This window comes from Oncorhynchus clarkii, chromosome 22, assembly GCF_045791955.1.
Source record: "Oncorhynchus clarkii lewisi isolate Uvic-CL-2024 chromosome 22, UVic_Ocla_1.0, whole genome shotgun sequence".
Lineage (NCBI taxonomy): Eukaryota > Metazoa > Chordata > Actinopteri > Salmoniformes > Salmonidae > Oncorhynchus > Oncorhynchus clarkii.
The window spans coordinates 9587316-9601440 of NC_092168.1; the positions used below are offsets into that span (position 1 = coordinate 9587316).

Below are 14125 nucleotides of genomic sequence, written 5' to 3' on the forward strand. Positions count from 1 at the left end.
GCCAAAAGAATGATTGACATATAAAGAGTTCTCACAGACTTGGAAAGACTGCTGAGAGGAGCTCAATATGCATAGTAGTGTTGTTATTTAATTAGAAAATTAACAGGGAACATTTGATTATGTAAGGCAGGTATTTGATAAGCAGATAAAAAAAATAAAAAAATTTTTTTTAAAAAGAGGCTTGGGGAGCTAATAATACTACTAGCAAAACATTACAACTTGCATTCTCCAGGGGCTCCTGGTCTGTAAACATTTCAATACACTTTGCTAAGCACTGCAAATCTGAATTTCAGGTGATCAACCCTATATGTAAAGTTCTGCTATTTAAAATGTATACACACACGTTCGCCTTAGGCTATAAGAACTGAACCAACTAATAATGTTAAACCCCTATAACAGACATACCTTTCCATACTGTAATATTACATGTTCTCCTGGAATATCTGTTGCATAAATGTGGAAAAAGAAAACTTGAATATCTATTCATTAAAAGGAAATTAACATTGATGTGTGTGAGTTTGGAGAAAGAAAATCCCATCGTTCATCTTTGGCATCAACAGTTCCCTCTATTGGTAAAGAAATGTACATGCACTAAACCTACAACCATAGTAAAAAAACAAGCAGCTCTTATACCAGGCTTCTAAAGTGAAGGGTGAAGTTGCCCGTAGACACTGATCTTGGGTCAGTTTGAAGTGTTCCCCACTAATCATTGAGGTTATAATTGGGGAGGGGAAGCTGATCACAGATCTGTACCTAGGGAAAACTTCAACCCGGAGCGGACTCATAATGCAATACTATTTTATCTCAAAGAAAATGTCTTTAGCAAAGCTATCTGTGATATGTAATGCCAACACAGACTCATGCACACTGCATGCATTTACATTTGTACATCAAAATGGTACACGGACAAAACAGAACTATTTACATGAAATCAAAGTGGCATAAAATATCCAGCCATCTGGCACTGAAACAGATATGGGCAATTGTGCGGTCAAATGGAGTGCTAAAATACAGTTGAAGTCAGAAGTTTACATACACTTAGGTTGGAATCATTAAAACTCGTTTTTCAACCACTCCACAAATTTCTTGTTCAAACTATAGTTTTGGCAAGTCGGTTAGCACATCTACTTTGTGCATGACACAAGTAATTTTTCTAACCATTGTTTAGACAGTTTAATTCACTGTATCACAATTCCAGTGGGTCAGAAGTTTACGTACACGAAGTTGACTGTGCCTTTAAACAGCTTGGAATATTCCAGAAAATTATGTCATAGCTTTAGAAGCTTCTGATTGGCTAATTGACATCATTTGAGTATATTGGAGGTGTACCTGTGGATGTATTTCAAAGCCTACCTTCAAACACAGTGGCTCTTTTGCTTGACATCATGGGAAAATCAAGATAAAAATCAGCCCAGACCTCCACAAGTCTGGTTCACCCTTGGGAGCAATTTCCAAAACGTCTGAAGGTACCACGTTCATCTGTACAAACAATTGTACGCAAGTCTAAACATCATGGGACCATGCAGCCATCATACCGCTCAGGTAGGAGATGCGTTCCATCTCCTAGAAATGAACGTACTTTGGTGAGAAAAGTGCAAATCAATCCCAGAACAACAGCAAAGGACCTTGTGAAGATGCTGGAGGAAACAGGTACAAAAGTATCTATATCCACAGTAAAACGAGTCCAATATCGACATAAACTGAAAGGCCGCTCAGCAAGGAAGAAGCCACTGCTCCAAAACCGCCATAGAAAAAGCCAGACTACGATTTGCAACTGGTCATGTGGACAATGATCGTACTTTTTGGAGAAATGTCCTCTGGTCTGATGAAACAAAAATAGAACTGTTTGGCCATAATGACCATTGTTATGTTTGGAGGAAAAAGGGGGAAGCTTGCAAGCCGAAGAACATCATCCCAACCGGGAAGCACGGGGGTGACAGCATCATGTTGTGGGTGTGCTTTGCTGCGGGAGGGACTGGTGCACTTCACAAAATAGAGGGCATCACGAGGAGGGAAAATTGTGTGGAAATATTGAAGCAACATCAAGACATCAGTCAGGAAGTTAATTTAAAGCTTGGTCACAAATGGGTCTTCCAAGTGGACAATGACCCCAAGCATACTTCCAAAGTTGGCTTAAGGACAACAAAGTCAAGGTATTGGAGTGGCCATCACAAAGCCCTGACCTCAATCCTATAAAAAAAAAAATTGTGAGCAGAACTGAAAAAGCATGTGAGCAATGAGGCCTACAAACCTGACTCACTCAGTTACACCAGCTCTGTCAGGAGGAATGGGCCAAAATTCACCCAATTTATTGTGGGAAGCTTGTGGAACACTACCTGAAACATTTGACCCAAGTTAAACATTTTAAAGGCAATGCTACCAAATACTAATTGAGTGTATGTAAACTTCTGACCCACTGGGAATGTGATGAAAGAAATAAAAGCTGAAATAAATAATTCTCTATTATTCTGACATTTCACATTCTTAAAATTAAGTGGTGATCCTAACTGAACTAAGACAGGGACTAGGATTAAATGTCAGGAATTGTGAAATACAATTCCTGAAACTTCCAACTTCATCTGTATATAGGACATCTGCAGGAAACAAATACTCATGTAAATAATCAAAAAAAGGCACATTCGTGATTGATTTGCCCAGACATGAGAATTCATTTTCTGCAAAGCTGGTGAACATGCATGTGAAAACAACAGTACACTAGTGAAAAGCATGAGCTGGCACACACAGAAAAGTTAGTAGAGGTGTTGACTAACGGCAAGTAAACTGTAGGCTATAAAGCTAAAGAGAGTCACACCCTCTATAAACAAGCTCACAGTAATTTGAGTAAACCACAGAGCTTATATACACATACATACGTACACACAGTGCCTTATAAAAGTATTCGCTCCCCTTGGCATTTTTCCAATTTTGTTGCATTACAACCTGTAATTTAAATGTGTTTCATTTAACGGACACACACAAAAGTCCAAATTGGGGAAGTGAAATGAAAACGGTAAAGTGGTGCGTGCTTATGTATTCACCCCCTTTGCTATGAAGCCCCTAAATAAGATCTGGTGCAACCTTCAGAAGTCACATTTTATTTTATTTTTTTAAGTTCACCTGTGTGCAATCTAAGTGTCACATGATCTCAGTGTAAATATACACACACACCTGTTCTGAAAGGCCCCAGAGTCTGCAACACCACTAAGCAAGGAGCACCATGAAGACCAAGGAGCTCTCCAAACAGGTCAGGGACAAAGTTGTGGAGATTTCAGGGTTGGGTTAGAAAAAAAATCTGAAACTTTGAACATCACACTGAGCACCATCAAATCCATTATTAAAGAACGGAAAGAATACGGCACCACAACAAACCTGCCAAGAGAGGGCCGCTCACCAAAACTCACCAGGCAAGGAGGGCATTAATCAGAGGCGCAACAAAGAGAACCCCGAAGGAGCTGCAAAGCACCACAGTGGAGATTGGAGTATCTGTCCATAGGACCACTTTAAGCCGTACATTCCAGAGCTGGGCTTTACGGAAGAGTGGCCTGAAAACAGCAATTGCTTAAAGAAAAAAAATAAGCAAACACGTTTGGTGTTCACCAAAAGGCATGTGGGAGACTCCCCAAACATATGGAAGAAGTTACTCTGGTCAGATGAGACTAAAATTTAGCTTTTTGGCCATCAAGGAAAACACTAAGGCTGGGGCAAACCCAACACCTCATCACCCCGAGAAAACCATCCCCATGGTGGTGGCAGCATCATGCTGTGGGGATGTTTTTCCATCGGCGGGGACTGGGCAACTAGTCAGAATGGATGGCGCTAAATACAGTCTCAGTTTCAGTCTTCCAGAGAGTTGAGACTGGGATGGAGGTTCACCTTCCAGCAGGACAATGACCCTAAGCATACTGATAAACCACTCAAGTGTTGCTTTAAGGGGCGATATTTAAATGTCTTGGAATGGCCTAATCAAAGCCCAGACCTCAATCCCAATTGAGAATCTGTGGTATGACTTAAAGATTGCTGTACACCAGCGGAACCCATCCAATTTGAAGGAGCTGGAGCAGTTTTGCCTTGAATGGGCAAAAATCCCAGTTGCTAGACGTGCCAAGCTTATAGAGAGACATTCCCCAAGAGACTTTCAGCTGTAATTGCTGCGAAAGGTGGCTCTACAAAGTATTGACTTTGGGAGGGTGAATAGTTATGCATGCCCAAGTTGTTTTTTTGTCTTATTTCTTGTCTGTTTCACAGGGAAAAATATTTTGCATCTTCAAAGTGGTAGGCATGTTGTGTAAATCAAATGATACAACAACAACCCCCCCCCCAAAAAAAAAAAATATATTTTAATTTCAGGTTGTAAGGCAACAAAATAGGAAAAATGCCAAGGGGGGGGGGGGGGGGTGGTGGTGAATACTTCCTTAAGCCACTGTATACGAGTATGCAACTATTATTTATTTGTATAGCCTACACCAGTAAACTATGCCATCAAATACAAAACTGTAATTACACTGTGTAACAGCTGTCCTTTCAAATCATTCCGGGGCCTCAGTCATGCAAAAATGTAAAAATCCAAGTGAAGCTTGATCATGATAAAAAGGAGAAGTAAAAAAGCATTGCACGTCCCAACACCACCCTCACACCAACATACCAGCAGCACCATGCATATCCCATTGCAGAAATACACTGAACACATCCAAATGCATACAGTACAGTCAAGTACTTTAGTGTCAATCTCTAATGCAGGAACAGTGCTGTAGCCCTGTACTCCCATCACACAGTGTGGTAATGTGTGAACTGCCACTTCTGGTAGGGACTGGTAGACTGGCACTCCTTCAGCTGTATGCTGTCATCCAGGGACCCAGCCTCCAGGCACAGACGCCGGGGACTATGCTCCGCTATGAGGTGCTCCACCTGAGCAAAGAGAACACAGGGGGAATACCAGTGAAAATCACCATCAGCATAATGGTAACTTTCATCCAGCAACTGAAAGGAACACTGCTGGCTACCTCCCGCTCCAACCAAGGTGTTGCGAATTCATGTGCAAAAACCCTGATGAAAGCGACGGGACGAAAACAGTTGGTTTCAACAGTAAAGAAGCCGTTCTCAACATCTGCCATCCACCAAAGAGTTTCTGAATTTCCTCCTCACACACTGGAAATATGCTGCATGCAACGCTGACACTTATAAGCGGCTTGGCTCAGGAATGACTTAATACTCTACCTCAAAACCAAGATTCAGAACCAAGTGAACCTACCAGAGCAGAGTTGGTGGCCTTGTGGAGCCATCGTAGCTGTGGCTTGGTGTTGTCACACGGCTGCAGAGCCAGACTGGTCCCTTTGCCATGAGCAGTGACACAGACATCCTTCTGGCGAACGTGCCTCATCCAGGTGTAATTGAAGTGTTGACTCTGAGGTTTAGGGACAGAGGGGTAGAGTTTGCAATTAGGGATGCAGGCTCTCTTATTACCTATATACTACACTGCTTTTGACCAGGGTCCGTAGGGTAGTGCATCATCTAGGGAATTGGGTGTAATTTGGGACGCATCCTTAGTGTCGATCATATAAATTAGACTTCATGACAACTACGGGGGTTTTCAAGACCGGTTGGGTGTGTGTTGAATTAAACAGGAATCCCATAGTGAGCACATCTGGAGCTATGCCATGTGTTATAGCCATTAAACAAAAGCATTTCATATCAAATGGGGAAGCTGGGAGTATTTACCAGCTTGCTGAGATCACATGTCTGAAAGGCAAGGGAGCCATCCTGCAGAGCGAGGCATTTTCTGACTCCGCGATTGAAAACCTAGCAAAGGAGGATCACAGGTATAACATCACATGACAATGCCTAGAGCAGTCATAAAATTTGCTTACATAGGTAGTGTCACTGCACCATATTGACAGTGGAAAGGCTTCTCTCTTTCGTTCTGTGCCTTCAACAAATGCTGACAGAACTGTCACAAGCCTGACGAGACAGCCACTCTTTGTTCAGATAAGAGTACAATTGACATCTGTCTGAGTTACAGAGGCATTGAGAGGAGACAAGAAAACAACCCCCCCCCCAGAAAAAAAAAGTACAATTGTCTCTCAACATCGAGATGAGGGATAATTTAACTGGAGAAACAAACAAAGTAAGAGTAACAATCGTTTCCCCGAAAAAGAGCGACAATGCGATATAGTCTAAGGTAAACAGCCTAAAAGTAAAAACTAGATTCCTATTGATGAATCAAAAAAAAAATAATCACTTAATAAAAGACAATGATTAGAAGTGTGTCAAACGTAGTTATAAACTGCAGCAATAATACCATTTAAACGCTTTGAGTATCATACTGTAAACCTAATCCATTAATATTATTTACTACTGTAAAAAAAGTACACCTACCAGCCCCTCAGCTTTGACCAGTGGAGCGACCATGTCTGGGTACACGTTGTCCAGGTACCACTTGAAGCTCTTGCACTCAAGCTTCTTCCTGAGTTCGATCTGGTCTGTGAGGTTGCCGATATCGATGACACTCCTATCCAGCAGATGGAGGTATCCATGGCCGTAGAACAGGTCCCTGTACTCATCCAGCCACACCTCTGCCACCCTGGCCAGGTTACGCTCAACCGTCTTCTGCCTGTCCTTGGGAAACTTGTACGGGTTCTCGCCTCGGAAAATATGGCCCACTCGGGAACACGGGATGATCTCGATCTCACCTCCGCACATCCAAATCTGCAACAAAAAAAAAACATAGGGTGTGATCAGATCATTTGAGAAGCATCCCAAATGGCACCCTATTTTTTTCTCATAGGGCTCTGGGCGAAAGTAGTGCACCATGTAGGGAATAGGATGCCATTTGGGAATAGGATGCCATTTGGGAAGCAGCCTTGATCATGAGTCAGAGTTAACGGTGTAATCCTGGGACAGGTTGTCGAATAACAAATAATAAAACATGGGAAAGTGTGTCCAAATGACTAGAGCTGGGACGATAAACCGGCAATTAGACACATTTAACCCAGGCATTTTGCTGATATCGTTCATTACAATAAGTAGCAGTATAGCAAACGCTGGTTTAAATTACCATTACAAAAACAACTGGGGTGCACATTAATGTTAAAAGTAAACCTTCCATTTATCATTATCGCATCAATTCAGACAATTTATCGCGATATGGACTTTTGACCATATCGCCCAGTTCTACAACTTACCTTAAAAGAGATCTCCATGTTCTCTCCACCCCATACATCCAGGCCAGGATCATAAGAGCCCAGTTCATAGAAGTACTTCTTATCGATGGAGAAAAGGCCTCCTGCCATGACAGGACATCTGAGGAACAAAAACACAGTCCAGGGTTGTATTCATTAGGCACCAAACGGAAGAAAATGGACTGAAACAGGGAAGGACTACCTGAACTTTTACAAATACAATTACAAATACTTGTTTTAATTTTCTGTTGCAAAACATTTTGCTACAGTGTACACTAATGAATACAACCCAGTTAGCGAAAAGATTGAGAAAGTGAAGAATACAAAAACAACATTCCTCCTAGGTCTTATCAACTCTCACAAAGGAATCAGGATATGAGTCAGACCTTGGCCCCTTCAAGTAATCACTGATCTCAATTGGTTGGATTGGTGAAAGTAATAAGTAAGCGTAACCTAGCTTTGACCCATCCAATCATGTATAGAGCGATGGTTTTGGAACAGGGCCCTTATGTTGTTGAACTCATCTGCAACTATCACTATGTGAATGAACAGTCACGAGGGGTGTAATGAAATACAGCACTACCTGATGGGATCTGAATCCTTCATGTGATTCTTCTTGATGGTGTCCTTTGATAACGTGCTCCACCCAAACACCAAGGGCCATTTGAACACGCCTCTTTGGAAGTTGTCAACCAACACATAGCTGTAAAAACACAAAACACAAAACACAATCAACCAAATATTACACTACTGGAGGAATAATGCATGAGGGAATGAAATGCATACAACTCAGATGAATCTGATTAAAATCACACAGGAGCCTGAAATCAACATTACAAGGACCGACTTCCAGTAAACAGGATGTTGCATCAGATCTGGATGTATAAAAAGAAGCTGAGAACTCTATGGTGATCACTCTCTCTTTTTAACACCAATGTAGACAGGTAATTCCAATATGAACCCTTGCGGTCAAAGGTCTGTTGAAAACGTGTCAGACGGATAGCTGTGAATAAAAGTGTTCTAATGATGTGTTACGTGTAGGTAACACACAGACCGCTACCGTTGCCGTCGCACATTTTGCAACACTAGGGACATAGTCAGCTAAGTGAGCTTTGTCCGAGCGAGAATGGCCCACTAGGTGCATAGACCTTTAGAAATATCACTATGAGACATTGTGCCCCCCACAGGGTACCGACAGACCAAAATGTGGACAATGAGGTTGAATAATAACTCAAACTAGAACCATAAAACGAAAATTATCAACGCCGACCAAACCGACTACGTCGTGGACATTTTACTCATAATTACGATAAGCAGCCTACACTAGAGAATGGAATAAGGCTGCTAATACTAAATGGGACAATTGATAGCTACAACACTCAGAGGCACCTAGAAAAGTAACTGATGCACATCAATGTTATACATTTAACGCTCAATTTATCATTAGTTATCATGATAATTCAGTCAATTTATCCTGATATGCATTTTTGTCCATATGGCCCAGGAAGCGTCCCAAAGGATTCCCTAGTCCCTATATAGTGCACTACTTTTGACCAGGGCCCATGGGGCTCTGGGACACAGGCATAATGTATAATGGTAATAACACATTACCTCAAATCCTTGTCACTGATGACTTCGATGACTGGGCAGGCCACTTTCCTCCGGTCCATGTACACTCTCTCCAGCAGAGGTTCCAGCCAGCCCACGTTGCATTCGATATGCGAGTCAAGAAAGGTCAAAACGTCACCTGTGAGAAATGCAAACAAACCCGCTGAAGACAAACACAAAATCCACAGGGACGCTTGGCTGCCACATACATGGGAGGACAGGATTGAGATTATTTGTATAGGATATTTTGTTTATACAGCAAACAAATGAATGAGAAAGCGGTGACGGCAGGATGTGGTTGGTTACCTTTGGCAATGGCGGCTCCTGCCAGCCTAGCTCGGATCAAGCCCTGCCTCTCCTTCAGACGGACGATCCGTACTTTGGGATACTGGGACATGTACACATCCAGATGGTCCTTGAGATATTCTGAGAGAGTGGATTGAGGGCAAGTAAGCTTACAGCTCTGAGTTTATCCTCCCGACCATGACACCTGGCCAGGAAAAACTCCAGGCCCTAATTGTAAGCTATAAGTCATTTGGGCAGAGAGCGACATCACCTGTTCAGGAAACTCTTTAAGAGGTCTCCAATATTAATAAAGTTCATATTTAGTTTATAGCGATTAAAGGAGAATGAACAGGATCTTGAAAACCTCGTCTGTATTATTATTTTTTTTAAAACCTTATGTTTTGAACTCCACGTGTAATTTGACAGTTTATACATGCATAACAAAACATCTAAATCGAACGCCAAGCAATCCTTACAATCAATAGTTCAAATATTTTGTTCAATTGAGTTTCATCCCTTTCATAGTGAAAGCACTTACACAGTCGGAAAATATTGTATCAATTGGAATTGGTAACAGGTCATACGAATTGCTGGACGTAACATATACGAAATGGATGACATTGAAGATTGTTTTGACTTGTGAGCACTACTTTGAAAACTACTGGCTGAAAATATACAAACCTCTATATAAAACCACAACACTTTAACACAATGTTAAGCATATTTATACAGTTCCCCTTCCTGTAATACACATAATTTCTGTTTGTGAAACTCAAGGTGCGGGTTGATGGTCACTAGACTTGTGGAATGTTAAAGATTATTCTCTGTAGTATCCGTTGATAATGATTGACGCAGACTGGAGGTACAAGGACTGCGAACACACCGATTTTAAATGCACTTTATTTTAGTCACCGACTTTGTTATTGACTTCCTACACGCTTCTCAGGCTGGTGTTTACAGAACATTTGGTGCTGTCTGATTAGTATATAGAAAAGTGCCCGTCTCCAAGATGCCAGTTAGACATTTGCTCTCCTTCTGTCTACCTGTTGATTTTTTGTTGACTAAATCTACGACTGCTGTTCTCTATTGTTCACTTGGAAATTCCTATTACACCATCTGTACTGTTCACCAGGAAAGCCCCTCCCAAAGACAACCTATTAAATGTGTGTCACACACACACACACACACAACCACACACACACAACCAGTCAAAAGTTGACACCTTCTCATTCAAGTTTATTTTTATTTTTTACATTGTAGAATAATAGTGAAGACATCAAAACTCTGAAATAACATCATGTAGTAACCAACTAAAAATAAATATATTTTTTAAACAAAACAAAATATTTTTCAATTCTTCAAAGCAGGCAACCGGTGCACTGATGACAGCTTTGCACTCTTGGCATTCTCTCAACTAGCTTCAGGAGGTAGTCACCTGGAATGCATTTCAATTAACAGGTGTGCCTTGTTAAAAGTTAAATTGGTGGAATTTCTTTCCTTAATGCTTTTGAGCCAATCAGTTGTGTTGTGACAAGTTAGGGTTGGTATACAGAAAATAGCTCTATTTGGTAAAAGACCAAGTTCATATTATGGCAAGAACAGCTCAAATAAGCAATGAGAAACGACAGTCCATTACTTTAAGACATGAAGGTCAGTCAATGCGGAACATTTCAAGAACTTTGAAAGTTTCTTCAAGTGCAGTAGCAAAAACCATCAAACGCTTTGATGAAACTGGCTCTCATGAGGACCGCCACAGGAAAGGAAGACCTAGAGTTACCTCTGCCGCAGAGGATAAGTTCATTAGAGTTACCAGCCTCAGAAATTGCAGCCCAAATAACTGCTTCACAGAGTTCAAGTAATAGACATCAACATCAACTGTTCCGAGGAGACAGTGTGAATCAGGCCTTCATAGTCAAATTGCTGCAAAGAAACCACTACTAAAAGGACACCAATAATAAGAAGAGACTTGCTTGGGCCAAGAAACACGAGCAATGGACATTAGACCAGTGGAAATGTGTCCTTTGATTTGAGAATTTGAGATTTTTGGTTCCAACCGCCGTGTCTTTGTGAGACGCAGAGTAGGTGAACGGATGATCTCTGCATGTGTGGTTCCCACTGTGAAGCATGGAGGAGGTGGTGTGATGATGCTGCTTTGCTGGTGATACCGTCTGATTTATTTAGAATTCAAGGCACACTTAACCAGCATGGCTACCACGGCATTCTGCAGCGATACGCCATCCCATCTGGTTTGCGCTTAGTGGGACTATCATTTGTTTTTCAACAGGACAATGTAAAGGCTGTACAAAGGCTATTTGATCAAGAAGGAGAGTGATGAGTGCTGCATCAGATGACCTGGCCTCCACAATCACCTGACCTCAACCCAATTGAGATGGTTTGGGATGAGTTGGACTGCAGAGTGAAGGAAAAGCAGCCAACAAGAGCTCAGCATATGTGGGAACTCCTTCAAGACTGTTGGAAAAGCATTCCAGGTGAAGCTGGTTGAGAGAATGCCAAGAGTGCATAAAGCTGTCATCAAGGCAAAGGGTGGCTACTTTGAAGAATCTACCATATATTTTCATTTTTTGGTTACTACATGATTCCATGTGTTATTTCATAGTTTATAAGTCTTCACTATTATTCTACAACCTAGAAGACAGTAAAAATACATTTAAAAAACCTTGAATGAGTAGGTGTCCATACTTTTGACTGGTACTGTATATCTAAACAATTCTATAGCCTTTCCCCATTCTTACCTTTGGCACTAAAGTCATCCACCAGGATGATCTCTTTGAGAAGGTGTGGTGGAGACCGGTTGAGGACACTGTGGACAGACCGGAGCAAAGTGGACCACACCTCGTCCACAAAGCAGAAGATCACACTGGTGGTGGGCAAGTAATCATGGACCACACTCTCAGAACACCTGGAGAACAACAATGGAAAGAGAGGTTACTTAACACTAACCATTAGTATACTGTATGAGTGACAGGAGTGTGGGGGTGAGTAAGTAATCATGGTGTGGTCCAGGCAACAGTGTGACTCACGTATGAGGTCTGGTGTCTGGGATGGCTCTGTCCACAGGGATCTGGTCACTCAGGTAGACGTTGAAATGGCCCTCATTCCAACGGTTCCTCACCTCCTGCTCTTTGTCACTGGGCACCATGGCTGCTTGCCCAAATTGCCCAATTGCGTTGGCATCTCTAGGCGCTTGGGTCATGTCTAATGCCAGCACTTTGTGGACACCTGTGTTTCGAACAACTGTGGAATTTGTGGGAACTCCTTGTTGGCGTTTTGGCTTTGCTGTAGGTGGTAAGTACTCCTTTAGGGCTTCAGGGTTACCTTTATCAAGCTCATTGATCTGTTTGTCCTCTTTGTTGACAATCACCTCTTCTCCTTTTAGTACATCATTTTTGACAGGTTTAACTGTGTAGTCCACTGCAACTTTGTCTTTAATAAAGCTTTCTTGTTTGCCAGGCTCAAGTGAGTTTTTGACTTTCTTCTGTGTCTTGGAGTCAATATTTTCTTTGCGATTTTGCAGTAGGTCTATATTTCCCTCTTGGTTCTCTCCTGTATTTTTTGAGGCAGGCGTTTCAACATGTTTTCCTTCCTGAACACCAGGTGGCACTTTGGTAAAGTTTGAGCCTACTGCTGCAGGGAATGCCACAATCTTATCCCTCTCCGTAGGTCCTACTTTCCCATCCTCCAGCACCAAGTCCACTGCCTTTTTTGACACATCTTTGACGGGCAAAGGATCTTTGACAGGTGCTTTTGTATTCAAAGGCACACTCAAGTGTACTGTGACATGATGCACAGGCTCGATTTGGTTATGCTTAAAGATGACAGCACGGTCTAACTTTGGTTGGGCATTCCCTCCTTGTTGCTCATGCGAGTTTACTTTGTCCATAAACTGTGGGTCATTTTTGACAGCGGGTCCTCGCTTCCTGTACACTTCAAGGACTTTATTTTCATCCTGGAGTGGATCTTTATTACCTGCCTCATCCAGGTCCAAGTCTACTCTCTGTACTGGATTTTTAAACCCCCTATGCACCAACTTAGTACGTTTCGTGGCCTGCTGTCTGACAGCCTGCCTTTCCTTCACTACGCTTTCTTTTAAAAGTTGGCTGTTAACGTCATTTAATGACAGGCGAAGTGCTGCCATGTCGAACAGCAGCCAAATAATAGATGCAATGAAAACAAATGCAAGTACCCTCCCACTACCCCTAAAGTATTTCCTTATCTTTATCGCCCTCATTTTAGTTGGCCTAAATCTAGATATAATGTCACAGTATCTTATTAATGCATTCGCGGGTCATAGCCTACTTATCAACCCCCATTTCAACTTCGTTTCTTTAGTTTGGATAGTAGTATAGTAGTAGTAGGCTATTGCCTGCGTGGCATTCTACGCCGAGAAGATTGCTTTGGCCAAACCACTTTCGGGAATCTTCTGTCAAATATCCTTCATTGAACTAGTGTGCATTCTGTAGCAAAAAAAACAAAAAACATAAACAATAACGCAAAAATTATCAGTAAAACTTACTTGTGAAATTCCATGCTGTCCATTTACTTCCCTGAATGTTACAATGTATCAAGTAGCTTATCCATGCGCTGTCCACTTTTCTGGGAATGCAATGCAATTAGCTTGCATTTTGTTACTTGCCCTCTACTAATGTCTTTGAATGAGAAATTACATAATTTCCTTGAAGAGAATGAGAAAACCACAGACATCCATTCAATTCTTAGCCACATTTACCCCTATTCTGTCGTGGAAGTACCTCCCGTCTACGACACATTTCAACTTTGCACTTTGAGAGCACACACAGCGATTGGACAGATATCTTAATTGTATGCAAACCGTTTCAGTGCACAGGAAAGGTGGCGTGGAAGAGGGTGTGGCCCAGGTCCAGCGTTATGGGCGGGCCAGGTCCTCCTTGCCCGTTCAAATAAAATATTGAAATATTGATAATTTATTTGACCAAGACGCGCCCGGAACGAAAAAAAGCATACATCGCAGTTGAAGCATCCGAGCGAGCGAAACAGCGCCTCTCTGTCTCAGTATGTGT

General features: G+C 41.9%; 1 protein-coding gene across 1 annotated transcript; it reads right to left on the reverse strand.

The window, feature by feature from the left end:
- Positions 1 to 70: 70 nt before the first annotated feature.
- LOC139380317 (polypeptide N-acetylgalactosaminyltransferase 5-like) lies at positions 71 to 13864 on the reverse strand. The gene is made up of 10 exons (XM_071122915.1): positions 12110 to 13864; positions 11822 to 11988; positions 9090 to 9209; positions 8787 to 8922; positions 7759 to 7878; positions 7179 to 7296; positions 6373 to 6702; positions 5716 to 5796; positions 5249 to 5401; positions 71 to 4905 (listed from the first exon to the last, which is right to left on the reverse strand). The coding sequence occupies exons 1-10, from the start codon at positions 13315 to 13317 to the stop codon at positions 4765 to 4767; spliced, it is 2574 nt and encodes an 857-aa protein (XP_070979016.1). The 5' UTR covers positions 13318 to 13864; the 3' UTR covers positions 71 to 4764.
- Between the last annotated feature and the right edge of the window lie 261 nt (positions 13865 to 14125).